At 45.4% G+C, this 27,400-nt stretch overlaps 1 protein-coding gene across 1 annotated transcript in view; it reads left to right on the top strand.

Moving 5' to 3' along the window:
* The window catches only part of LOC144128534 (para-nitrobenzyl esterase-like), a 47,482-nt gene that overhangs the window by 3,330 nt on the left and 16,752 nt on the right, over positions 1-27,400 (top strand). Inside the window, exons 2-3 of the mRNA XM_077661987.1 lie at positions 15,778-16,359; positions 23,182-23,382. Coding sequence (XP_077518113.1) covers positions 15,880-16,359; positions 23,182-23,382 — 681 coding nt within the window. The 5' untranslated portion in view covers positions 15,778-15,879. The remainder of the gene's footprint in view (positions 1-15,777; positions 16,360-23,181; positions 23,383-27,400) is intronic.

Genomic DNA, 27,400 nt, shown 5'->3' with positions numbered 1-27,400 from the left:
GGACCTAATATTAAGGACAAGAAAAAACTATTTCTAAATAATTCTAGAAACACTAAGACTGTGTGATTCTGAGTGAGTGTTGAGAGCCAATGAGTCCAGCGTTAGAGCTGTTCAGGGGTTTTGCGAAGTCTTCAGCAGACGGACTTGCATTTTATGGAGAAATAAAGGCGTTGCGTTTGACCTTACTTTACTCGTAAAGTGGGACTTAAAGATTTTTTGTGGTCTAAAGGAACTTTTGGTTCACCAAAATGGCGCGATTCGCTTGAGAGGAGAGCCTTTTATGAGCGAGTTGCATGACGACATGCCAAATGACGAGTTAGTTGCATGTACGGCGAGTGCATTAAGAGAGTGCATTTAACGAGTTTCGAGAGCATTTCACGAGGTCCTGGAATATTTAAGATAGACGAGAGTGGGATGGTATAAATGAGATGATGCTAACTAGCACGCTAGGTGCTGAAGAAAGAACATTATAAACCATGAGTTGCCTCCGAGACTACGCGCACGCGCCAAGGGAGGGAAGAAACAAAGGCGCGCTAAGTCTTTCCACCACATAATGAGGAGATTCCAAAGATTAAAACTCAGCAGGTGTTAATCCTGCGAGCTCAGGAATCTGACGGGAAGAGTATAATGGGTTCTCATAGTCAACAATTCTGGACAAAAGCATTTTTGCCCGAGAAAGAGTTTGAGCGCAATTTTTTTATATATTGTAAGATTTCACTGTAACAATCAAAATACTCGCATGTCCATCGGCAGGCTTCGATTCTCTGCTGCTATCGTCTTTGCCTTGCGTCAAAAGCGCTCCCCACCGCTTTTTACGGCAGACTTAGCTGCTCGATGCGAGTGATGGAGGCACTAGAAAATACGATTTTGGTACATAAAGGAAGAATTAAACATTACCTACAATGTTTTTAAACTAGTATCCTTACAGTTTTTCAATATTCAAAATTTTGTCCGAAAATGTTGAATATCAAACCTTTAAAGCAGGCAGAATTACCTTTGGCGCTATTTTATTTTGCGTGCGTACCATGCTATTTGAATATTTCTCCTTAAACCCCTGCACAAAAGACCGCCCGTCGCTAAAATTGAGAATCCAGCAAGTGAACCTGTATGGGCGCGAACAAGGACAAAAACATCAGAGTTCAGAACACACAAACACGCTTTTGGGAAATCTTTGTTATTCATTCACTGTTCACAGGGGCTCAAGTGCCGCAAAAAATTGCCTCACTTTAAAAACACTGCTCACCACGAGAGCCATTCGTGGCAACCTTCGACCCACCACAGCTAAACAAATGCCACCGCGGTGGCTCAGTGGTTATGGCGCTCGGCTGCTGGCCCAAAAAACGCGGGTTCGATCCCGGCCGCGGCGGTCGAATTTCGTTGGGGGCGAAATTCTAGAGGCCTGTGTACTGTGCGATGTCAGTGCACGTTAAAGAACCCCAGGTGGTCGAAATTTCCGGAGCTCTTCACTACGACGTCTCTCTCAGCCTGAGCCGTTTTGGGACATTAAACCCAATAAACCATAAACCATAAACCACAACTAAACAATGACACCCAGTGTACGAATTCCGGAACGTCATACAAAACGAAAGCAGTGGAAGCAATGCAGCGACTCCTCCGGATAGGAACGGTGACACATCTGCCAGAAAGAGTTCAGCAAGAACGGAGACGTGCGTGTACGTATGGTGGGCGAAACTGCATTTCATTGCTTTGGGAGCGGGAGGAGGGGAGGAGGAGGGGGAAGGGGGGGTGAGGTATTGACGTCATCATCATCCGGGCGGAAAGATAGCGACGACGAGACAGTGCGCACCGTTACGCGACGCCAGTGTCCAGGCGCATGCTTGCGCCTTCGGCGAGCTACCGCCATGCGGGCGTCGCTCGGACCACGAGTTCCCGCCCGAGAAACTGATCCGTCAACATAAATAACCCCCCAAGGAAGCTCGTTTTCTAGACGGCCGTAGTGCGGTAGCCTCTGTTTCCGCACCAGCCCATAGCCACGCCCCAGGCGCATAGACGGGAGGTGGGTGAAGCTTCTCGGACGTCGGTTGCGGCGACGAAGGGGAAACGGGGCGTGCTCTGCTGTGTGTCTTTTGGGATGTCCCGAGGCAGATAGCGCCCGCAGCGCCGTCTAGCGAGCGCCCGGCTCTTACTTTGCTTGCAGGGTTGAAGCCTTCTTCCGGCTCCCACTCTTCTTTCTTCTGCGCTAAAGAGAGCGGCCCTTTTATTGCGCCCTTGCTTGGATCCCATCCGTGCGCAGCCTGACGGCTTTTGTGAACCGCTGCTCTTTTGTCCGCAGACTCGTGGCCTGAGGCTCTTGAGCCAAGTTTATATATTTTTCGTAGCCCTCCTTGGCTTCTTGCTCTCCAATTAATTTTGCTCTTTTTCAGTGCGCTGATTGTGAGTGAGCGCAGGAATCGAGAAATAAAAGTTTTTGTTCGCGCTTTCTTCGTATATGATCTTAGTTCCCCGCGGGCTCCCCCCCCCCCCCTCTTATAAAACCTCAGTTGATCAGCGTAATATAGAGCGGGTCCTTTTCAATAAGCATTTTCATCAATGTTGTGTTCCAGAACGGCACACACAATGGAAGCTCCTCGCAACTGCGTTGTGCGATAGTATCCTGCCATTGTTTAAGAATAAGTCACAAAGCGGAGTTAAGTGACCTAATATTTGTACGTTAATAATTAGTATTGAATGATGCAATTTTATAGGTTTGTAGACGAGTTTGAAATTTTGTCTTTGTGGGAGGTTGTCTTCGTTATACACCCGGCTTTGAATAATGCCTCAACCAAAAATGAAAGGCGGTCATTTTGGAGTTTTATTTTTTGAATATCATACTCGGTAGCATAACGATCTGAGTGATAATGCTGCTGGTGTCAATCAAAGTTAGTGGCTCACCTCGGCAGCGCCGACAACACGCCTAGAACGCTCTCTTTCCTTTCTTGGATGGAATGTAGGAGAAAAGTTCACTAACAGTGAGGTCACGTGCCTAAACAAAATGACCATGTTTCAATAACTGAACGCAAAGACAAGTCGCCGCAGTACACCAGGAATAATTTGGTACCTCTTGTTTAGAGGTATCGTGCCCGAGGATGCGTACGCTTTCTATATTAACGAAAGCAGTTCTGATCGAGGGGGCAAGCAATAGCTAGCACACCTCGCATGATACTTCAGAATAGAAGACGCTGTCTATAAAGACAACAAAAAATTAAAGAACTAGAAGCAAAGTAAAACTGCCCACGAAAACCAACGATCAGCTTTTCACAATGCATGGTCGAAAAAAAAAACATGAATAGTCTAACATTTATGCGCGCAAACTGAGCGACAACGTTATTTCCCAAAAATTCGCGAGAGAAAATAAAAAGCTAAATTGCGTTTTTTAAAGGATCGATATCAAAATAATCAAAAGCAAAAAGGACAGCGCCTGGATTACACAAGAACAGAATTCTCGACACAGCAGGAACATGCTTAGATAGTTCATTCTTCTCTGCTTTCCGAAGGCCTCCAGTGGTTTCCAGCCACGCTGCCAAAAGCGTGGAAGAACATGTGACAAGTTCTAGGCGCTGCGCTGTCAGCGCAGGAGGCAGGCTTCACGGCGGTTTCATTAGGCAATTAGCCGCCCGCGCACACTTCCTGAAACGTCTTGCGGGGACGCCGTGTTCCAACGCTCGCCTGTCGACGAGCTTGGCGTTCTGGGCCACTGTCAATTTAATTACGCGCCGCTGACGCGAGGAAAACCTACGCTGTAGCCCAGCTTCTCCCAGAATCCGTTGAAAGGTCACGTTCGACCAGATGGCAGGTGCTCAAGCTTTACGCAGCGAGATTATTTTTGTCTTGTTTTTAGAGCGCAGAAAGCGCTTCGTACGAGTGCTTTTCACGCAATCACCCGCGTAGCTGATTGCATACAGTTCTGATATAGTTACTTTAAGCTGATGCACAATTTCAAGGTTTTTTTTTTTTCGCGTGGAAAACTGTGTACTACATACGGCTACCAGTGTAGTGCTTTGTCTCGGTTCCCAAGAAAAAGGGAAGCGTGCAGGTGTTATGCCTCTGCCCCACAGGAACAGTTTAGAGCATTTAGTGTCTCGGGCCTCTAGAGCGTCATTTCTAAAGCGATTCCTTGAAGCTGAGATTGATTCTACTTAGCATTATGTAATAATTTTGCCTCATGGCTTTCAGCACCCTTCCGGGGTGCAGTCAGCTATGATACTGCCGTGAAGACGCGATAAATTATTTGAAGATAAAGAAAGTATAATTGCACAGGTGCAGAGATGAGTATACGGAGCACGCCATTCTGTTCTGAGTACTATAACAATTCTCTTAACAGGAATGATGACGTATTTTGTGTCCATGTATAACTACACGAGTAATCGCAGTCAGCATGCACATGCCTTAGCTCCTAATTGTTAAAAGGAAATTTGTAAATATGGATCTAAAGCCAGATTTACTTCTGCCTCTGCGCTTAAATGCAGGTTACAGTGAGCTATGTAATTTTCTCAACGATTCCTTTATTTAGTACATCCATGGATAATGCATGTGTCAAAGTCGGCAAATGTCTTTAATCGATATATCCCCGCAGCAATTCCAATTTCTGAGCACTAAGTGTAGAGAATATTCTTTAAATGCTGTCCGATGTTTTCAGTGTGACGTACTGCTGTGCAGCACAAAGATTGTTTTGGTCACCGCTTAGTCGGCGTTCCAAATCACGTTCACTTAGGGTGACTGAGTGCCATTCATCGGAACCACTGCTGGAGTTTATGCAGTTGTTTTTTTGTTCTGCTGCTGACCAGCAAAATGAAAATAAAAGCTTAACTCCGTAATAACGTAAATTCATTACACACACGCAAGCGCACACAAAGAGCTGTGGATATTTTTGTTCAACTTAAGCTATAGTTCCTCTCTACCTGAATCTCCATCACCACTGTAGCGTTTTTAAATTTGGAAAAGGCATTTTCAGTTTGTTTTCTTTTTTCACACGGACATTCATCGTACCAAAACACATCAAACGGCAATGAAGTATTTTTAACGCGAGCTTTTACAATAGAAAGGAATCTTTCCTTCAGACATGTTTCTTCAACTCGAGCTTCTCATTCGCTCTTAACTCAGACATGCGTCGAGATAGAATATTAAAGCACTCGAACAAGTCATATTGATCACGCGAGCACAATGCAGAGCGTGTGCGAATGCAATCGGTCGTCCCGCGCAGCACTCGGCAATGGGTGGTCATTTGCTGCTTGCTTAAAGGCCATCGGTTCGGGAAAACTTGAAATACTCCGCGTTTAACTCCGAGTATTAACTCCGCGTTTTCTTTTTAGCTCTATTTGCTTTACCCCTGGGCGATTTTTTTTAATACACCCTGGCCGCACCGAGGCACATTATAAAAGAGGAAATGTGAAAGGATCTTTGAAGTTAAGAATGACAAAATTGTGTTGTCGATTTTAACCCTTCGTTGGAAATTCATTAGGCCACGCTGTAGCAGAGTAGATAGTCTATGCTTTCGTGCTTTTATTAACCTTCGATCAATCGGTTTTCTTTACTTGCGCAGTAGTTAACGTGTTGCGAGATAGCGGCTGCACGTTTTACAACGCGAGAAGTCGTGCAGCCTACCTAAGGGTTTTAGCTCATGTCCAATGCAAAGGAAATTAAGTACTTGCGTTATACACATTGGTGTAAATGCCAATGTATATTCATGAGTTGCGCAGATTAAAAAGGATTCATAGCACTGAAATCAGTCATGCACGTCCCCCGTGAGTTCAAGTCGTGAATCCACGAATGCGTAATTTGTTACTGTAAAATGAGCAGTCGTCATAGACACGAGCGTGAAACTCTGCTGCCAAATTACAAAGAAATACAAAGCATCAGCCTGAAATTGTCTAGCCACATTTGCTAGAGTACTTATCAAACACTCAATAACAGACCAGCAGTTTTTTAAACAAGAATTCGAGCTTACCAAATCAGTTATTTTGCTGTCGTAACTGACATACACGTCGTTTCCTTGATGATATCACTCTCGGTGTCCTGCCATTGCATGCGTGGCATGCGTTGTTCACGTTTTACTAATGAAAAACTTCAATAGGCAATGTAAGATGCTCAGGTGTTTATTTTGTAAAAAAAAACTAGCAGTACGCGTAAGTTTCTGATGATTTCAGGCAGAAAAAACCAACATGCTGAGCATGAGAAAAATGCCGGTAAGGTTTCTTTAGCTTAGATAGCGTTTCGTTCTCTCGCGCTCGAAGTACGCGTGCAAACTGATATACCTCAATTAAGAAAACAGAGCGCGCCGGCGCGGTGGCTAAGTGGTTACGACGCTTGGCTGCTGACCCGAAAGACGCGGGTTCGATCCTGGCCGCGGCGGTCGAACTTCGATGGAGGCAAAATTTTAGAGCCCCGTGTACTGTGCGATGTCAGTGCACGTTAAATAACCCCAGGTGGTCGATATTTCCAGAGCCCTTCACTACGGCGTCTCACATAGCCTGAGTCGCTTTGGGACGTTAAACCCCCATAAACCATAAACCAAACCAAAAACAAACCTTTGTAAACTTAGCTTCTAGTGTGTGTTATTGCGTTTCGGTGACTAAAAAAAAACAACAACAATCAAGCAAGAAATCGAAGAAGACGAGGCATTTCTTTCTGATTTCTTCAAGACTGAAAGCGAGAGAAATTCTTAGATTCAGAGAAAAAGCATTGGTTAAAAGAAGAAGTATAACGGGTGGTTCCGCGAACAAACAATGTTATCAAGAAAAGAAGCAAGGCAGCGAAATCGAGAAAGTACGAACAGCGCCTACACTATTCGCACAGGCTGGATCACGAAGGCACTGCCCAAACAAAACAAACCATGTAGTGCGTTCTTCATATTTTTGTTTACGGGAACGCAAGGTGTGATAGAGCATTTTTTTTTTTTGAAGAGGAGAACGTCTTTTTTTGGAATACGGATTGTTTCCTGTTGTTCGGGGCATACATTCTTCAGAAAGAAGTGGTTACATATCACCGCCGTGAAAGGTTGTATGCAGCGTGGCCTACGCTTCTGCAGCAGGCTGACAACGTTTTTGCTGAAGTTTTACTTGAATAAGTTATGTGTATAGTGTGAAGAAAAAAAAAAGACGTTCGCCTTACAACGGCTTTTTAGTATTGGTGTTGGTTCTAATGGTTGGGTCATAACAAACATTGTAATGATAGGGATTAATATTGTTTGCCGAAGACGCTCAGGAAAGCTCGATGCTTTATTTTAAAGTAGACGCAGCTCGTATCAGCTTGTACTAATAAAGCTTGAAGAACGCGCTATGATCATGCATCTCAGAATAAACGGAAGGCTGCCCGTCTTCTTACAGCGCTTTAAGATTGGATCGTCAAGCACGAAGAAGAATGAAAACAAAGTAATAATTTAGCCAACAAGCATGAATTTACAGCCCAGAATAAAAACCTAGAGGATTCGACCATAGACGTTGAATTAGTATTAACTACAAGAAAAATTTTTATAAATACAAACCTTTTCCTATGAAGCGACACGTGGAAGCACTGTGGAAGGACAGCAGTGGCTGTTTGCATGTCTATTATACATTACATGCGCACAAACTCCTCTCACAACCCGCCCTAGCCCGTGTTAGACGGCGATGCCGAACAGCCTAGGGCAGCGAAAGTTATTCGCGCCTAAGGGCGCCAAGTCTTTTTCGCATTTCCAGACACAATCTCGCTTAGAATCATTTTCCTTTATTTTTGTTCCATCTTTTTTCCGGTGTCCATTTCTCGCTCCGAGTTTCCCTCAAAGGCATTCTGCAACTCCTCATGACGCGCTCCGCAGGAGAGGGAATTATTCATGAAGCTGAGGCAGGCGCCGCATGCACTTTCACGGATGCCGTCCAGCCGAGCTTTAAGATTCGCCGAGTCAGTGGCGCCAACGCTACCAGACGTCACCCTGAGATGCCACCACGCACATTACATGCTGCGCGCTCTACGCACATAACGTAGTCCGCTCCAGCTCACCGCGGCTCGAGAAATAGGCTCGAGACTTTATCCGCGGCTTTTTTCGTCGCGTCAGTCAGCATCAGCCAGCGTCAGCGGCAATGAGGCTAACTTTATCGCGTAGTAGGCTCTTCGGTGTGTCGTGCTAATACCGCTAGTCATTAATGAAGACCAGTCCCCGAGGGAACATAGATTTCACAGAGGAACGCTAAGGGGACCATGCTGCATTTTTCCTCGCTAGAACTATGCAGTGGAGTACAGCCCGAGTTGCGTCACGAATGAAAGCGCTGGCTGTACGACGCTGTCCTTTGTTATCACCCTTAACTAACTAAAGTGGTTCTCGCGCACTAAGCCTCTAAGCGTGCACACCAACCAACGACCGAATCGCCACATAAGCCGGCAGTCAGTCGCTCAGCAATGTGGGAGTAATTACTGATTGGCATCAAACCAAGCACAACCAAACGGCTACAGAGGAAAGCTATATAGGTTCCACTATCCCTTATTATAAACATACTCCAGCTTGGGTGATTCCCCTAAACATTTTGACCGCCAGTCGCATAGTGTTTCGGTGCGTGAGAGCGCTATGGTCAATATGCTGCCTCATGAGCTGACGGCCTACAGTCCTAGCCCCTCCCTGCGCTGTACAGTATTAATCTAAATGGGGGTGTCGCAACCGAGCGGCATGATTTGTGTATCCCACACACAATGCCACGTGCGAGAGGAGATTGCTGGAAAAGGACACCTGCGTGGACTGGAGCCTAGATCATCATCGAAGACACGGCTACGTGATGACCACTTGCAGAAGGAGAGGCGCGCGCGTTCCAGCCGCCATGCTCCAGTACTCCGCTAATGGCTTTCGGCCGCCTGAAAGGGAACGCCAGCTGGTCCCTATGCAGCAGCCGGCCAGAGCTCTGGCTCATCTCACGGTGCCCGCATATTTACCTGCATCGAGACGATATAGAGAAAAAAAGTGCGAATAGACCTGCGAGGTTGGGGTCTCCTAACGCATGCGCGGTTAGGTATACTGCGTGCCACAGCATCGTAGTCTGGTGCGTGCCGCTACTCGCTATTATGAATGCTTGCTGTTAAGTTGCATTTCGACGCTTAAATATGCTCACGGGTGGAGGGCTTAATGAGTAGATGTGCAGATTTCTTGCGTTTTTTGCCGTGGGTATATACCCACAAGCGTAAACATCTCGCACACCACAGCGCGGTTCCGGTAACCGCTTTGAAAAGCCCTTGAGGGTGGTTACGGAATCAAGATTCAGAGGTTCCTGACTGGTGGACGTTTAAATACACGCAGTTATAAACTCTTATTAGGCTGAGATTAGGATTAAAGTTCGGTACGCTGCATACAAAAAAACATGAAAGAGAAAAAATAAAAGTAATGAAATCTCTACCATGTTATGACGGTATTTTGGTAGTCATAATATGATTGAACAAACTCGATTAACACGAAAACATGAAGTGAAAAATGGAATCGACAGGGTAATTCTGCGTTGTCACAATGGGAAAGAATCGGGGTTGGACGTTACAGAGAGCCCTTTACCATCTTCGCTTTGTCTATCTTGCTGTGATTCACTAATGTATGTATGTATGTATGTATGTATGTATGTATGTATGTATGTATGTATGTATGTATGTATGTATGTATGTATGTATGTATGTATGTATGTATGTATGTATGTATGTATGTATGTATGTATGTATTTATGTATGTATGTATGTATGTATGTATGTATGTATGTATGTATGTATGTATGTATGTATGTATGTATGTATGTATGTATGTATGTATGTATGTATGTATGTATGTATGTATGTATGTATGTATGTATGTATGTATGTATGTATGTATGTATCTGTGTGTATGTATGTATGTATGTATGTATGTATGTATGTATGTATGTATGTATGTATGTATGTATGTATGTATGTATGTATCTGTGTGTATGTATGTATGTATGTATGTATGTATGTATGTATGTATGTATGTATGTATGTATGTATGTATGTATGTATGTATGTATGTATGTATGTATGTATGTATGTATGTATTCCGTTTTTTAATGGCTAATTAATTCTTGACGCCTATTCAGTGTTCATTCATGTCAATGTGTTTAAAGGACGGCCGCGATTTCCAAATGTGGATCTACCTCCCAATCCTCCCAACATTTGTTAGCCCTACAACAATCCACTTAACGTCTAAGCTTTTCGAATAGCCCAGTTTTGCTAGACAAACTTGTTGCCTGATGCATTGTCATAGATCAATCCTTCATTTGCCACTCTATATAACTGTTCAAATCGAAATTGAGCAATCTGGGATTCACAAATGTATTACTGTTGCCACTGTGATCAACACCAAAAAATGAAAACACAAACGGAGTAAAAACATTTCTATCGCCCGCTGCTTCCTCTGGCTCATGCATGCGCATGAACTTGATCATAGAACTCTTGTCCACAATTCTCTAACCATGAAAATTATCGACAACAAATTAACAATGGCACCAGATGCAAAGCATAGTTTTACACCTGTGCTCGTGAGACATTGGTTTGTATTATCAGAGCGGCTCGGTTAAAAACAATATGCCGACAACATAACCGAGCAGCTCTGATAATACAAACCAATGTCTCACGAGCACAGGTGTAAAAACTATGCTTTGCATTTGGTTAAAAGCAATATGCCGATAACATAAACCCGCCGCGGTGGCTCAAGTGGTTAGGGCGCTCGACTACTGATCCGGAATTCCCGGGTTCGAACCCGACCGCGGCGGCTGCGTTTTTGTGGAGGCGAAACGCTAAGGCGCCCGTGTGCTGTGCGATGTCAGTAAACGTTAAAGATCCCCAGGTGGTCGAAATTATTCCGGAGCCCTCCACTACGGCACCTCTTTCTTCCTTTCTTCTTTCATTCCCTCCTTTATCTCTCTCCTTCCGGCGCGGTTCAGGTGTCCAACGATATATGAGACAGATACTGCGCCATTTCCATTCCCCAAAACCAATTATTATTATTATTATTATTATTATTATTATTATTATTATTATTATTATTATTATTATTATTATTATTATTATTATTATTATTATTATTATTATTAATATTATTATTCTCTCATACATAACTTCCCCTTTCATGCATTTTGTCTTTACTACACTTGTGCGTTTGCACCGGTATTATATTGCTTTTTTCTCTCCTTAATTGTTCATCACGTGTACTTGTTGTCATTAATATTATTTCTTTAATACTGTATACTCACGCCTGATTGTCTGTAACGCGTTCACTAATTACGTTTCTTATTGTGTATGATTGTATTTCTAGTTTGTATTTCAGAGGTTTCATATTCGTTCATATTAGTATTGGCTTTATTCTTGTTTGTATTTTGCTATATGCTGTACTTGGCTGTTATCGGTCGTTCATTCTCTTTGTTTATTGTTTCATTAGTTATTTATATGTCTGTTGCCTGTTCTAGCTGTTTTCATTTACCGCTGTTTTCGCTTTTTTGCTTCATGCTTGCTGTCACGCCTAGTTTATATGTCTTTTTTTTTTCTATCGCCTTGACTGCTGCATTACCTCCCCTGAGTGTCTTCCTTTGTAGTGAAATAAATTTACATTTTGTGCGTGTGAATGGTGTACCAGCACCAAGACCTTTGGGTTGTTCCTGGGCACCGAAAAATAAAGATTGATAGATTGATTGATAGATTATTATTATTATTATTATTATTATTATTATTATTATTATTATTATTATTATTATTATTATTATTATTATTATTATTATTATTATTATTATTATTATTATTATTATTATTATTATTATTATTATTATTATTATTGTAACATAAAATAACTGAAGTGGAAGTGTAAGCCTCTCGATGAGAGTAAAATAATACACAAGAATTAAGACCTGAAAGTCGGGCTGACATGTTATTAGCAGCGCGCGCCATTCGCATAAAAAGAAGAAAATAAAAGAGCTGCTGGGCTCTTAATATTTGTTACTAGTTTCTAGCTCGTTCTAGGTTCTAGTCGAGAATTTTCACGCGAAGGTTTTGATTACCTCAAGAATGAGAGTAAAAACGTTTTGAAAGCTTTTTCACAAAATATGTGGAAAACAAATGCTAAGAAGCATATACTTGGAAGTAACATGTCTCGGTTTTAGATGAGTGGTTTGATTTCTAGCAAATCAAGAAGGGCTAGGCAAGGACCGCTCCTGACATAAATCTTGGGCCTAGGCTTTAATAAAAGCAACGCTGACTAACCGGCTTGAGGAGAAAGTTCTAAAATAGACAATTCGTACAAAAATCATACGTTAAAGAGCGAAAAACAGATGACAAAGATATAATATTCATCCGAATATGGGGTGTGGAACAAATTTAAATGAACAGGCACCTATTTCTGCGGCAACGTAATACTGAACTAAAACGCAAGCAATATGGGAATACTTGGTGTCGGGTTGAAATCTTTCTGCAGCCAACGCATAATCAGCGGGCGACGGCACATAGTTCCCGTCAAGTCCTAACAAAACGTGCCCATAAATTCCCAGGTATCACCACTAGCCACTCTATTGCTCACGGAAAATTTGAATATTTCTAGAAGTAATAACAGCATTTTTAAGAGCAGTAGTTCTCGTAATTACATCTTAATGTCTTCTGCAATACATAAGCAAGGATCCAAAATGGCGCTTGCTATTTCTTCGGTAGAATTTTTTCAATCTGCCTTCAGTAAATTACGGTCACATAGCGTACGTGTTGACTAAATCAAGCTGAAAGCCATTGACTCTTCGCTAAGAATTTAAAGCTGAAATGTATGCAGCCGTCCTATAAGTGTAGTTTTATTTCACTTAGAATATAAAGAAAGCAGTATTATTATGGGTGATTTTAGAACAGGCAATTATGCCTTTATAGTGAGAGCATGCAATCACTGGGCGCTCGTTAATTGCCTAAAATAGAATGCACGAACTGGCTAGAGTAAATCATATATCATTCCGCAAAGTAATGAACATATAAATAGCTCATACAGGAAGCTTGTTTTCGCGTCTTCATGCACCACCGCCCAACGGAACGAGAAACATCTAACTTCTTCACGCGAAGTTATTCCAAACGAGAGATGTTAATTCAGCACTTTAAGCTAGGAAGCGCCTCCAAATTCGAGCTAGGTGCGATGCCGAAAGAACATACGGACGTCAGAAAGATGTGAAGATGACGGAGGAGTTTTTCGCCAATTGATGCAAGGATTTAGCAGGACGAGATAACTTGAGGAAGCAACTGAGCTAACGGTGGAAAAACTGAAACAGCTGCTTACGAAAGTCTTGTTGGGCAAAAACGGAAGTACCGAGGCGAAGAAAGACAGACAGCGGTGGCTCAGGAAAAGATACGACCTGAAAGAGCGCAACCTCTACCGTCCCATCGAAGATTAACCGCGTGGCGTGCAGCACAGGCGCGTCGACCGGTGTCAGAAGCGCCCAAATAAGGAGACAAGGAAGGAAGCAGAGTGCCTATAAGCGTAGCGGAGTCGATGGCAGGCCTAGGATCACGTCGTCTCTTCGCCCCTTTCGTTCTTTCGCTGCCCGCGGACAAAAGGTGGTGACGACGGCCGTTTTATACGCTGCCATTGCTATCCCGTTGCCTAAGGCGGCTGGCTTTGTCATCTCAGGAGTGAGAGGGAAGAGTGTGGAAAGGAGATTGAAACAGGGCTGCGAGTGTTGCACTGCCTCTCTACAAGATGAGAGGGGTAGCGGTGACGGATGTCTTTTCCCGGAGAATAATACGGCGATTGGCGGGGGCTTCTCGGCCCTTCAGTATTAGTCCGTAAAGGTGTGTGTGTGTGTGGGGGGGGGGGGGGGGGGGTAATGAAAGGCGATAGTGAAATTCAAGCAAAGGTACGACGAATAAGTACAGAAAGGGGAAAAGGCTCGACGAAATGAAAGAATGTAGAAGAAGGCTGCACGTAGAAGGAAAGTAAAAGATGTCGCTCACTCTAGGCAAGCCTCATTCCGCATGCCGCAGCGGGGCGCTAAGTGAGCCCTGCACTCGCGTTTCGGGCTGCAACCCATGTGAGGAGCGGCAAAGAACGAGGTGACGCCAGACGGACGCCAGCACTCTTCCTTTTCCCTTTCGGTGGGCTTTGCGAGCTAAGAACCCCGTGCAAGCTTCGGCTCTACCTCCAGGAGTTGCGGCAACCCTCTGTTCCCGCTCTCTCTCTCCCGTCTACTGCGCGGCTCACCTTCTCTTTCACTCTTCTCCCTTTTTTTATATTCCCTTTTGTTTGCGACTGTGAGTCGTTCATTTTGTTTCCCCACGCGGGTCTTAAAGCGGAAGCTGGAAATCAGAATTACAATGGCGCTTAGATCCAACGGTGCAGCCAACCCCTTTCTCTTCGCCTTCCGAATAGTCGCCTTTGAATTACTTCTCCAGAGAGACAGCTACTAACGAAAATGAATGTGTTTATGTTTCAGACGCCTCTTGAGTAAGATTACAACCCGAAACGTAGTTAGCAAAAAAAAAACTGATCAAGTCGTCCAGCAGAAGCATAAGCGAGGAATTCGCTGCGGAAAAAGGGGCCTCAGTCGGAAACAGTCGGAGCAAGTAACGAGAAACGGTGAGCGAAGCCGCTGGGAACGTGACCGCTCAGGATCATTAAAGCAGCAACAGAGAAGGCGGCGTTTCAGCGGCTTCCTGGGCACGTTCGAGAGGCTGACTCGGTGAGAAAGCCACTTCAGCAGTTTCTCTCGTCGGTTTTATAGAGACGTGTTTTCTCGCCATCCGTGCCTTGCGTTCCGGTTTCTTGTGAATCATCACTCGTCGGCTTTTGATGCTTCTGAGCAGTTCGACTGCATGCGCTTTTGGCACCTGAGCCAAAGACTTCATTTCAACAGTCGTTAGAGAGGGAAGAGATAAAAAACTGAGCAGGTTGTCAGATTCTGCGCTTGTCTGCAATGACGGAACATGCCGTGCGGTTTAAATGACGTGCCAAGTTGGCGCAGTTCTAAACTCCGGAATGAGATTACACGTTAATATGATGTTTATTTTTGAAGTTTCTTTATATTTCGGGCTTGTTTTTAAAGGCACCTGAGAGGGAAACGAATTTTACAGATTTCAGACTGTGTCCTCGGTGTCCTATTACTATAACGGGCACAAACACAGCAGACGCACATAATTGGAGATTTAGGCAAAAACCCGCCCCAGCAGCACAGTATTTTCATTCAAAAGCTAGCACTTTATTAAATTCACAGGCTGTACTAAATGTGCAAGATCAAGTTTAAAACACGTTGTCCATGGGCACAGAAGGTATGCAATGAGACAAATGATCAAGGGGTGGGAAGGAATCGCGCAGTATTATTAACCTGTCCAGTAAACCTGCACCCGGCGGTTTCAGGAGCGTCTGGTAAAACCCAAAGAGATCGGTTTACGGTGAATTTCGTTATGCGAAGTCGTAGATAGTTTCCCTTTATCACCAGAGTGATTGCGCATTTGCTGAACAAAGAACCCTGAAAAGCATTATTAGTAAAATTTCTCCCATAGGAATTGTTCCATCGGTGCTCAATTATGTAAACTAATGTGAGCATAAAGAATATTGATTAATAAATTCTCAATCGCTAAGCCAAAACGAATTATCCAGCTTAGAAACAGCTCGAAGCGCACTGACCGGGCCGCGGGGAGCTGGCTAAGCTAATACTCTGGATGACTTTTTTCCTAGAGGCGCTGAAGGAGTCCCAACTGGTCGTTGTGCCTTAATATTTTTGCAGGTTGAGAAAAATATGCAGTTTCATTTTCATGGAATTAGCTTACCGTCATCTAAGCTCTTTTCTGCACGCTCTACTTTTCACGCAGAAGGAGCCCGTGATCGGCGTTCCCTGGGCCGCAGCAGGCATGGCCTACTCAGACGCCGTGGTAACGGGCGGTTCTTGAGCGGCGGCCGGCCTATGGTGTAGCATGTCCCTTCTGCGCGGCGCACACAGACCTTACAGCCACCTGGACGACGAGGACGACCTCGTGAGGTACACAGACACTCAGCAAGACCTTCGCTCTTCCCCTTCTTCGTCCGCCGTCCCCGTCTCTCGGCTTGTTGACCCCGCGCAGCGCTCACACCGACACTACTGGTCGACCTCTGGAACAGCGTCCCGGCAAGGGAAGTGCAGTCCCAAGATGTGCGTCCTCGCAGCCGTAACCACGCTCGTCACGCTTACCGTGCTGGTTACCGTGGCGGCGGGAGTGATAGCAACCACCATGAGCACGCCTGCAAGCTCCAGCACGGGAGCATCCACGACGTCAACGGGTGACGCCTCCGGGATCACGTCGGCGTTGTCTTCAAACGGAGCTGGCGGGAGGTCACTGGAAGACGTGGTGAGGGCGAGGACACCCAGCTGCGGGGAGGTGGCCGGAGTCGTTGAGGACGGGGCCTTTGTTTTCAAGGTGAGAATATTGGGACTACATTTGTTTTGTCCGTTTGACGGCGCAGTGTTTGGCTAAAGGCCACAGGCCAGGAGGATTCATCTACATTTGCTTAATTTTCTCAGGAATACCATGAAGCATCCCTTAGAGGTAACCATATACATATGCACCTGACGTGTGCAGTTCTAATCTCATGTGTAGCTTTACAGTATTCTAGTGCCGGCCTCACGAGCCCTGTTGCGCACTTATTTTTTCTAATGCTTATCATAATCAATGCACTGAGCTCCTAATGTTCTCTCTTTAATCTGGATGTTCGTTAATGGTAAGGGTCAGCTAAAAAGGAAAGCTTTAGAAAGGTATAACTTTTTTCTTAATTTAATGAGGTCACAGGATATCAGTAATTCAACTAGCCTCTTACGACCAAAAAATCATTCCAACAACGTAGAAACAGAATATTCTGACATTCGAAAACAGAATTTCGCAATCAACGTCTAACACCACAGCGGCAGAGCGACCAGAAAATCCGGCGCAGAGCACAGGTTAGGAGCAGTTTATAACCTAAATTTTCCCGTATTTTAAAGCACAATTACGATGTTCTGGTGTTTGTTCTCACTTTCCCCAAATGCTAAAAAAATCGACAAAAATCTATAGACGAACGCGCACGAAAAACGACCGGGGCCAACGTATAAGGCAGCACAGTAAGAAAAGCACGTGACGGAACAAGCGCCGCGAGAAAAGCAAGAACGACAGCCGGGAGACCAGTAGTGAATCTCTGCGGCTAAAACAAACATCGCGGGAGGCTGCCCGGGGGAATCCACTCCTCCCTTCCACCTACTCCTCTTCTGTGGGTGATGGGGAATGACTTCGTCGGCTCCCTCCCTCCATCCAGTGCGGATGAGGCAGCATCCCTACATCCCCTTCGCTCCCCTTTGAAAAGAGCGGCGGCGCAGCGGTCCCCGACGCTGCCCTGTCTCCCAATTTGTCCAAGGTCCGCAAGGGACGAGGACTCCAGGAGGGGAAGGCGCTCTCCAAATTGCGTAGCGCGTGGACTATCGATTCTTACTAGGGGAAAAATAAAAGAGGGGTCTAGCTCTGGCCGTGGTACGCGCCTGCAGCGACAGGGAAAAGTTGTCTTCGGCAGGGATGGCAGAGGAAAAGTACACAGACAAAGGAAAAATAGGGAGGACAAATCTTGCCAGCCGTGTCCCTTGCGCTTTCGTCCCTACAGAAGCGGGCGGCAAAAACAAGAGAGCGCTCCTTATTTCCGCACTGTTTGCTCAGCGGATGAGAGAGTGGCTGGAGCGTGTCTTCTCAAGTTCCGCGTCAGGAAGGGCTCCGCGGGAAAGAAGGAAGTAAGAAATAGACCCGATATTTGTCTCCAGAAGCGGCCTTCTCTGTGGACATATATGTTTGCGCGATAAGTATGCCCTTCGCAGCAAAGAACGTTCGAGGAAGCTTTGTGTCAGCTTGCGTGTATGCATTTGGTATGTCGGGTGCGCTTCGACCGTTTTGTCATGAGTAACAAAGACGTCTCCTCGTCAGCAGGAAGCACAGAAAGAAGCTTGGATAAAATCTGCAAGAACAAACAACTGCCTGGTGTTCGCGATGGAAGGGCCGAGAATCGCTTAAATATAAACGCTGCGCCCTGAAAACGTGTAATTAATATTTTGCGTTCGTAGACAACACACTTGTGTAACTAACTTGTAGTCTAGACGCTCTTTCCCTGAGGAAAAATGTTGGATATTAAAACACAATCTAGATAAATTTGCGTGAACCACACATATGGCTTCAGTGACAGACTATATATTCCTTGTTACGACCCGAAATATCCCACAGAAGCAGAAAGAAACTTCGATCTTTTTAAGCTCATCCTATATAATGGTCTAGCCTAAGCTACTTTGCAAAAAAGCACTCTAATCGCTACGAACTTGTATGGTCATGTTAAATGCACTAGGGACGCAACTAACCGTCAAACAGAATTAATTCTGAATAGTTCGGCTTATCAACGGCGTAGCTTCCACGTTTGGTACTGGAGTGATGGAGGCGCAAGTTTCAGGTGTCAGAGAGCACTGCTGGCGACTACTAGAACTCAGATTTTTGATTTCTCATGAAAAGAAACCCATTTCGTTCAACGATTAAAGAAAGCAGAAATGTAACCCCAGTCTTTCCTTTCCACGGTACCCATCATATGGCCTCACTAAGCTCTGGGCACCTGCTCGCCGAAGAAAGTAACAGTCATGCGAAAAAAAAATTTTAGGAGACAACTCTTTAGAAGCACGAATCCATTGGCGACGATTTGAATCAGGTACCAACTGGATGCTCTATGTTTACCGGGAGTCGCAACACATAATCGGATTCTAAGCCTCCACTCTATCACGTCTAAAACACCTCTAACCTCCTCTTTTATTTCATATCCACAGCCGTAAGCGCATAATGGTGAAGACGAATAAGAATTGAAACAAATCTATTCCCCCAGCTCGCGCTCAACCCAAAACTAATTCGATTTCTTGAGAGATAGATATTACTCAGCGGAAATGTGGGCCAGCTTTGTTATGCTAACATTATCTGCGCACTCTCTACACACAATACGCTGAAATACCTGCACTCAAGCTTATTAGAGATAAAATCCGCGCGCTCCCATTGCAGCGAACGCTGCACAGGCGGACGGATCAGCTCAGTGCGCGGCTCGCGGACCATTAGCCGTGGCTTTCTTCTTTTTGTTTACTTCAGTTTCCGTTCTCGGCGCGTAATTCGCAAATGCATGCCTCGTAAGCCGGAAATTGCTGAGACGCCGGCGGACGCGCGGGGATTACGTCCAAGCGGATATTGTCGCCGTCCGAACGGAAGCTCGGCGGCGCTCAGACACACGGATCGAGCGCCAATGCGCGCGCAGCGCTTCCTCCCCCGTTGCCTTCTTTCCCGTAGGAAGAGGAGCCGCGAATGCTCGCTGTCGGCGTGAAAAATGAGCTCAGATATCTGGTTGAAAGCCCGCTGAGCCTACGGGGTCTTCGAAAGGAGATTTAGGCATGAAGTAAGGGAAAGTCGGGAGGAACCTACTGCAAGAAAAATACGTCCGTATTCATCTTATGAGATCACAGCCTTAGGAAGGCCGAGGAGAGCACTGCCGCCCGCTTTACTAAATGCGTCCGCGCAGCGTTCCTTTCACTTTGCCTTTCTTGTACAGCTCGATTTATAACTTTACTTATTATTTTCTTTTTTTCTCCCGCTTGCTTCCAGGCCGTCTCCTTGTGCCCCAGGCAGCGAAATATTTTTTTTTGAAAGATCATACTTCTCTTTCGCATTAGGGAAAAATATTTATCAGCCTGCGCGTTGTCAGATCCGAGTGAATCCAATCCGTGAGCATCCGAGCAAACATTTCACTTTGGAGTTCATTCCAACATAGGTACAGGCGCAGAGAAAAGTGATGGGAGCTTGCAGCAGCCGTCACGCCTTTCTTACCATTAACGTAATCATCATAACTACGCCCATAGAAGGAAAAGCCCTTCTCCCATATCTTCCCAATTAACCGGGCTTCTGCCAGACTGCGGTCGCCTTAGATCTCATACTTCATATACGTATGTAGAGTAGTTTTCTATAGGCATATGTGTTTCGTATGCCCTTGGCCTAATGGAAATTTAGAAGTATGACATATGCATGCTGCTAAGTACCGTAAGAGAACTTGTCATAGGCACGGAATGTCTTCATTTCTTCCTGCTAGAGCAGATATATGCTCCCTATTCATTTATTTATTTATTTGTCTGTTGCATCTAGAAGTACTCTTTAAAATTTGTTTTGCTACACGTCACTCATAATTTTTTGCAACGAATCAACACTCCTGGCCGAAAAAACTGAACTTTCCAGTTTTTGGACGCCACATAGCTGTTTTCGCGACCCAAGAACATAAACAAAATGGACTCCTTTCTGACAAAAAAATACGCTGTTATTTTTTTTTTCGCAGCAGGAGCAGTCTCCGATTAGCGGCGAGCGCCTACGAGCGATATACGCGTACGAGTGCGCACAGCCTTGCGTACCAACATTCAGCGCAATCTTGCGCCTAAAAGTTCAATTTTACTTCAATTTCACGAGCTAAAAAGCCAAAACATTTTGCACAAGTCACGAAGAACTAACAGCACTATTTCTAGAGTGAAATAGAACCGATCACGAGAAAAAAGAGAGAAAATCTGCACAAGAACTGCAACTAAACAATGCCACAGCCAGCGCTGTGCCCAAACAAAAGCAGCGCCTCCGCGATTCTGGGCAAGAGGCAATTTCCAATCGCATTGTGCTGCCGTCGACTTCGCTTATGCTATTTCGTCGCTCTTCGATAGGGAACAGTGGTGCTCTGCGAGCCATTTTTAAACCCCTTACTGTTTGTTCTTATTTGTGTGGAGTTGTTTACGCCGCCCTGCCGGCTACGCAGGGTCGTGTCGGAATGTTTTCTCTGCGATGCTCGAAGAGATTGCGGCCGCGCGCAATCGCTGTGCATACTTGTTTGTTTTTGTGCCTACGCTTCAGCAAATATAGGTAATATTCAAACTTTGCAGCAACGAAAATAGTGGAGTACGAATGCGTTCTCTTAAATGTTACCGGTGAACAGAAAGCGGTTGGAAATACGCCCGCTATAGCCGAAAGGTGGAACAAAACGAAATAGAAGAGCCGTATTCTGGCTGCTCTCAGGGCGGGAAGAAATGATACCGCGAACGCAGAGCATGGTTCCCGAAACTCCCAATATTTCGATGCCAGAATATTTGATTAGCGAAGCCCCCCCCCCCCCCCCCCTTTTCCCGCCGGTAGAAAAACTGCAGTGTGCGAGGGTCTCATGATTTATAGTGTCTCGGCTGCGGCGATTGTGAAATGCGCAATTTTCTAAATCGACGAGAGCCCTCCGGTCTCGTACGTATTACGGTGGCTTCACCACTGAGCGCTTAGAGCTTTCTTTTTATTGTGGGCTGTGTAACGACTGCCCGCTGCTAAACGACTCAACATAAATTGTCTGTTCTTGATCTTGCTAGGCGTAATCGGCTTCGGAGGTTGCATTGTAATGATAAGGCATGTTGCGCTCTCTTATTTACCTAGGGGTTTGGCCAAGAGATATAAGTAAATATATTCTTACAAGAAAAGATAACACAACCAAAACTCTCGATAAGCAATTTTGTTTCAAATAGTTTTGTTCAGTCAAAATTCTCTTTTTCTTCTCCTAACTTTCAGAACGATAACTAAATAGCGCATAAAGATACATTAAAAATGTCCATGCGCTGATATGCGCAAAGTTTTTTAAAGAACCATGAAAAAGTTTTAGAATATCAGCATAAGCAATGAAAAAAGATCCCTGTTGGCAGTTCAGAACCCCTTTCGATAGTGGGATTGATTAATTATGTTTTTAATAAAATATTTTCCTGCGACTTTCGGGTTCGGCATACGTTTCAACAGGAAACAATGCATGCAAAATTAGGGGCTGGCGTATAACTCACCATTCTCCTCTCTGTGAACTGTGCTGGAGTGAAGCGACAACGTTATCTGTGCCCAGTAATGAGGAAAGCGGCTCCTGAACTGAGATATACGCTTGTTTTCTGCCATTTCCAGCAGCTAACCGTTAAACTGCACTAAAAATGTCCCCAATTCTCCTTTACAAGCTTCAGTTGTGGACGGCGCTGGTTACTTTGTGGAAAATGTCTGCTCTTACAATGCTACCTATAATGCAGCCTCACAGATACTGGAGCAATGTTAAAGAGATAGCTCTAAAGCTAGCGTTCTGCACAAAAGAGGCGTGGCCGTCAGTGTAGGTGCTGTGAGCGAAAAGTCCTCGGAGAAACCTAGGTAGGCCCTCTTGGTCACGTGACCTTAACGCATCATTACAACCTGCCCACCGCATTGTGAGCAAACTGACCACGGTGGCAGTTGGCAATTCAATTAATGATTGGTCGCGAGAGGCTCCTCGGGAAGAGAAACCTAGGTCGCACAAGTCCCGCCGGTGGCAGCATCTGCCGTCGCGGGGAAGTGGCGCACTGCTTGACAGCTGCACCACTCTGCCAGGAGCGGTATGAGGATTTCGAGGGATTCATGAATTTAAAATTGAAATAACTAATTCTGCATATAGGACATTAACAAATTAAGGCCATCGAGGCATGCCCTTACTGCGGAGCTTGAGTGTCCCCTCCAATTTTTCACGCGTTTTCCGAGAATTTTAAACGAAACAAAAATATTGGCTACGCTTACGCTATAGGCTGCGCTAGTGGCGAAAACTCAGCTGGACCAACCTTGGGTGTTGCCGGCTATGTTATATGTCTGCCACTTTCATCAAATCATTAATTTGTCTTTCACTGTACGGCCCACGAGTGCAACGAACGTAGGCCTACTACCGCGCCTTAATTCCTACACACTCGCGCAAAAAAGCATCCGAAAAGAATTTCGAAATATTCGGTGACGTCACGATCTTACACACCACCCGATAACAACGAAGGTCGCACGATGCGTGAGGCACGGCCCACATTTATGGGGCGATCACCTCATCACGGAGGACTGCTACTCTTAATCACCGTCATCACTGGAGATCATGGAGCGAAACTCTACGTTCAGGTGCCGGTCACGCGATCGCGGGCGGACTTCCACGTCCAGCCGTCGCTGTAATAATTACTTGAGTTCTGGGAGAGGGGGCCAATGCTTACTTTCATACGATAAACCCATGCAGTTTCTATTAGTGAGAGTCTATGTAAGCGGGTCACTATTGTGTGGGTATATTTACCATGCAGGGACAAAAAGAAAAGATAAGGTCGCACCGAAAGTCGCGTACGGCGTCTACAAGTGATAAAGTCAACTGTGGCGCCTCCATTTGATTGGTCGCAGGCCCTCCGCTACGCTGAGGCACCAGTAGGCGAGCGGCGCTGGAGAAAGCCTCAGCCCAGCAGTGCGCAGTCATGCGTTGAGGGCCGCCGCGCCGAGCACTTCGGTTCGCCCTGCCTGCAGGCTAACCCGGTCACCAAGAAGTTCGAGGGATCCGAGGACTGCCTCTTCCTCAACGTGTGGACGCCGCGCATCGACGCAACGGTGAGTCTGGAGCCTCAGTAATGGCCGAATAACCGCTGAATGGGCTAGTTCGTGAGGATTGAAACCAAAACACTTTAATACACAGCAAAGGAGGAAGAAAATAAAATAATAACGGGTTTGCAATTCCTAGACAAGTGGCGGAACTCAGAGAGCTGCTTGTTGTCGTTGCCGCTGCTAGTTTTTTGTTTGTTTCGGCAATACGACAAGCGAGAGCATCAATGCTACTAAAACGCTGCTATCATCAGTTCTGGTTGATATGTCTTCTTAATTTAGTGGTTGCGAATGTGTACAATACATCTCAAGAGGTGGGGTGTCCCGAAGACAAGGTAAATACCGATTCCGCGTTAAAGTAGTGGGTGCGCGCTTGTAGGTCATGAGACACGGCGCTACCTCCGCCGTAACCACCACCACTACCGACACCATAACACCGATGGCGACTAAGCACTCGCTCCTGAGCAAGCTGACGTGCAAAAACATCTTCGGCGTCCACTTGTGCAGAGCAGACAGAGCGTGAAATGCCACAAGTGTAACTTATATCTCCGCATAACTACAGCTATCAGCCTAATGGTGTAACAGCGTTTCTGCGTGGATAAGCATATCTACAGCATCCTCGAGTGTTAAGAGGACGCAGCGCAATCTCGTGTTTAGCCGACTAAAATGGATTGTGCAGTGCCCGCCGCTACTGAAACGCTATAGAAATAGCTCTCGGTGTTAAAGATTACAGAAAACATGCGCTATACACGCAAATTGAGTTTACTGAAGAATCACACAGATATTTGCACAGAAGCGAAGAAAAGAAAAATGAAAGCAAAATAACTAGAGGGGGCAGTATACAAACCAGGCCAACGTGAAAAACGCATAGCAAATTTCTAATGAATGTCTTCCTGTAATGCGCCCTGTTCACCAGCAAAACATGCTCCAGGCACCGAAGCACTTGAGAAATGCATTTACTCAGTAGGATGAAATCAATCTGGCTCAGTTGTAAACATGCTCAAGATATAGGTGTTGTTTCTGCTTCTCAGTCAGTTAATATCGCATGGGCTGCTTACTAATGAAAAAACAATTCAATGAGTGGCAAAACAGCTAACGGACGCCATTCAAGCTCTTGGGCTCTCATTGTCTGATGTACTAGTAGTTTGTGCTTCACGGGCACGCCATGCACATAACCAAGTCATTATTCCCAAAACATATGCAAAAGTACGGACAATTCTAGCCTTCTTTACTGCTTCACGCTTCGTAGTATTCCTTCCGTTTACACGCAAAATGTTAGTTAGTGTGTTGTCGGTCAACGCTAGCAAAGGGCAAAACGAGGGAGCAAATTAGCGTCCGCGCGTGCGAGCTTATGAAGAATGATGCTCTCGCTCACTGCGCCGCTGGGAGCTACGAGGGACGTAAACAAATTGTTCGCGTTTCGTTGCGGCGTCACGGGGGAGCCATCTGAGGCCGTGGTCGCCGGAACACCGTCTCGAATAGCGCGCTTTCGGCGCCCCATGAGCGGCCTGCCTGCGTAATTACGAAGAATGCTACAGCCCCAGACCTACCCGGAATCCCCCGCGGTGGCGCCATTTTCCTAGCAGAGCTGCGCGGTTCAATAGCGCTACGGTAGTAATAGCACCGTGACGCCATTTTTCTTGCTTCACCGCTGAGCGTTAGGGGACTCAGGAGGATTTCCGTTGGCGCCTGAAATGAGCGTACATCTGTCCAGCAGCGAGCTCTTGGTTAATAGTCTAGGTATGTGCAGACGTAGCCTCTGCCGCAAATGTATTTTGGGTGCCCTGCACATTACTATGAGAATTCGCACATATTTTGTGTTTCCTGTAAAACAATGTTTTCATTTGCAAAAGAACAAAGCTTGGTACTATATATGCCCAACTTGGAGCAAGATAAGAACCGGTTATGTAATGCTTTTTAACCTTTTCTCGTGAGTAGTGTCAGGTCATTGAATTTCTTTTTTTTTGCTTGGTTAGTGTGTGTTCAGAAACTACTGCTATAAGCCATTGTTTCGTGTAGTGATGTTAATAAACACTTCTCGAGTTGTTAAGCCTACAACATACTTATAGCTGATAACAAACGGTGAGATCGTAAATAGCGTGCACTTGATGAGGAGAATGCCGCCTTAGCACAAAGGTCCTGTGACACTTTGTGCAAAGTTGCGCAAACATTCCTATGGTAATTTATATCCACCGCGGCTACTCAGTATCTTCGGTGTTCGGCTGGTAATCTCAAGTTGGCGGGATCAAATGCTAGCCGCGAGAAGCGCATTTTAATTGAGGCGAAATGAGAAAAAAATTCCTGTGTGCTTCGCGACGTCAGATATCGTTGGCGAATCCCAAGTGTTCTAAATTAATCCAAAACGGAGCTTTATACTCCCATACTACACGCTTTTAAAACTTCACCATCAAACAAGAAGCTCGATGAAGAGGAGGTGCTTTAACTAAAGTTAAAATTTATGTGGCCGTCTTTTATGGTTTTTTGTTGGTTTTATGATGTAATGAAAGAGAACAGAGACACTGAATAAGACAGGCGACTGGAAGACAGAAAAAATCATCTTATTTCTTTTAATTTTATTTTTGTTTTGGAATGAGAAAGTTTCTGTGAAATGAAAAAAGATCATTTTTTTTCCAGAAACGCTTCCTCAATGAATGACAATAACAAGCTTCGGCGTTTTAAGTGTCGGATGAACGATAAACAAATTATGACAGACACATGCAGTGTAGAGGCAAACGAAGAATACTATTCTATTACAGAGCCAAAACCCATATGAGCGTAAGAAACTAAGACATTCGAGTTCCTGAATTCTTTGATGCTGAAGCAGGAATGGTGATTGAGAGTGTCACGGTGCAGGCCGCTCCGCGCACCCATCCCATTTACAACGCAGTCAAATTGAAAATCACTTTAAAGACGCAATGAAAAGTTCTGCCCGTTCAGCCGCGACAATACCTTAAAATTAATCTTGGCTCGCCTCTCTCCTTCAGACGCGCAGAACTCTAGTCAGCGTCTGAAGAAAAAAAATAGCGGCTGGTACGGTTCACCGAATTCAGAATAGTCATCGCTTCCAGCTTCGGGGAGTAACGACAATTTCCTCAGACGGGCGCGTTTGAAACCAGACGTCGGGATTGTTCTCCATTTTTTTTCCTTATTCGTTTTTTTTTCTATATGCGTAGAGCAAGGTCGTCACGCCCGTACAAGCGTGCATTACAAGTATCGATCTTCAGAATGGCCTCGCGACACGGATGCCTTGCGCAACCCCCGCGGCAGATATCCAACGAGCGCTGGGTTTTACTGTCCCATTTGTAGGAACTCTTGCGGGAAAGCGGCCTCCTCTCTCGATACAGCGTCCGCCGAGAGCTTCTCCACAAAAGCCGGATTTCTCCTCCTCTTCCCGACCGTCGCCGACGGGGCATTACGAAATGGCCCTCTTACGAGTCATTTGCAGCGGCTTCGTGGACGCCCTTATTCTTCCTTCGATTGTGCGGCTTTACTGAGACGGCGCAGATTTACGACATTTGGCGAAACGCTTATGCTCGGCCCGTGCTGGCGCTGTCGCCGAAGTCTGAAGACGAAGGACGTTCGAAGCAGCTGATGCGAATGCGGTAAAGTAGATTTTCCGTGGTCGCCATTAGGCGAAACATGGGCCGCTTTGTGCGGCTCATTCCTCGGCTCCCGCATTGGTTGGAAAGAAAAATCTCATTGTGGTGTGTCCTTTTTTTATACAAAGCTCTTTCCCTAACCCAAGCCACAGAGATACTGGTTTAGTGGTCTGAGTAATCGATGGTCTTCGTTCCAGCAGCTCCCACTGCTTTCCCCTGCACTTTAGCTGAAGGGTACGTCGCGTGCGGACACTAAATACACGACTATGAGTTCGAATTTGTGGCCTCGAATTGAACGGTAAACTGCACGTGGACTGATTCAGCTTAGTCAAGTGGGAAAAAGAAAGCTACTCAGGGGGTTGAATATTAAGAAGTGGTTGAAATATGGAAGGCGTTTTGATCAGACTCTTTAGGTATTTTTCGATAAA

This window comes from Amblyomma americanum, chromosome 4 (genome assembly GCF_052857255.1).
Source record: "Amblyomma americanum isolate KBUSLIRL-KWMA chromosome 4, ASM5285725v1, whole genome shotgun sequence".
In the NCBI taxonomy this organism is placed as follows: domain Eukaryota; kingdom Metazoa; phylum Arthropoda; class Arachnida; order Ixodida; family Ixodidae; genus Amblyomma; species Amblyomma americanum.
The sequence above is the reverse complement of the archived record's forward strand: the minus strand, read 5'-3'. Positions and strand labels throughout refer to the sequence as shown.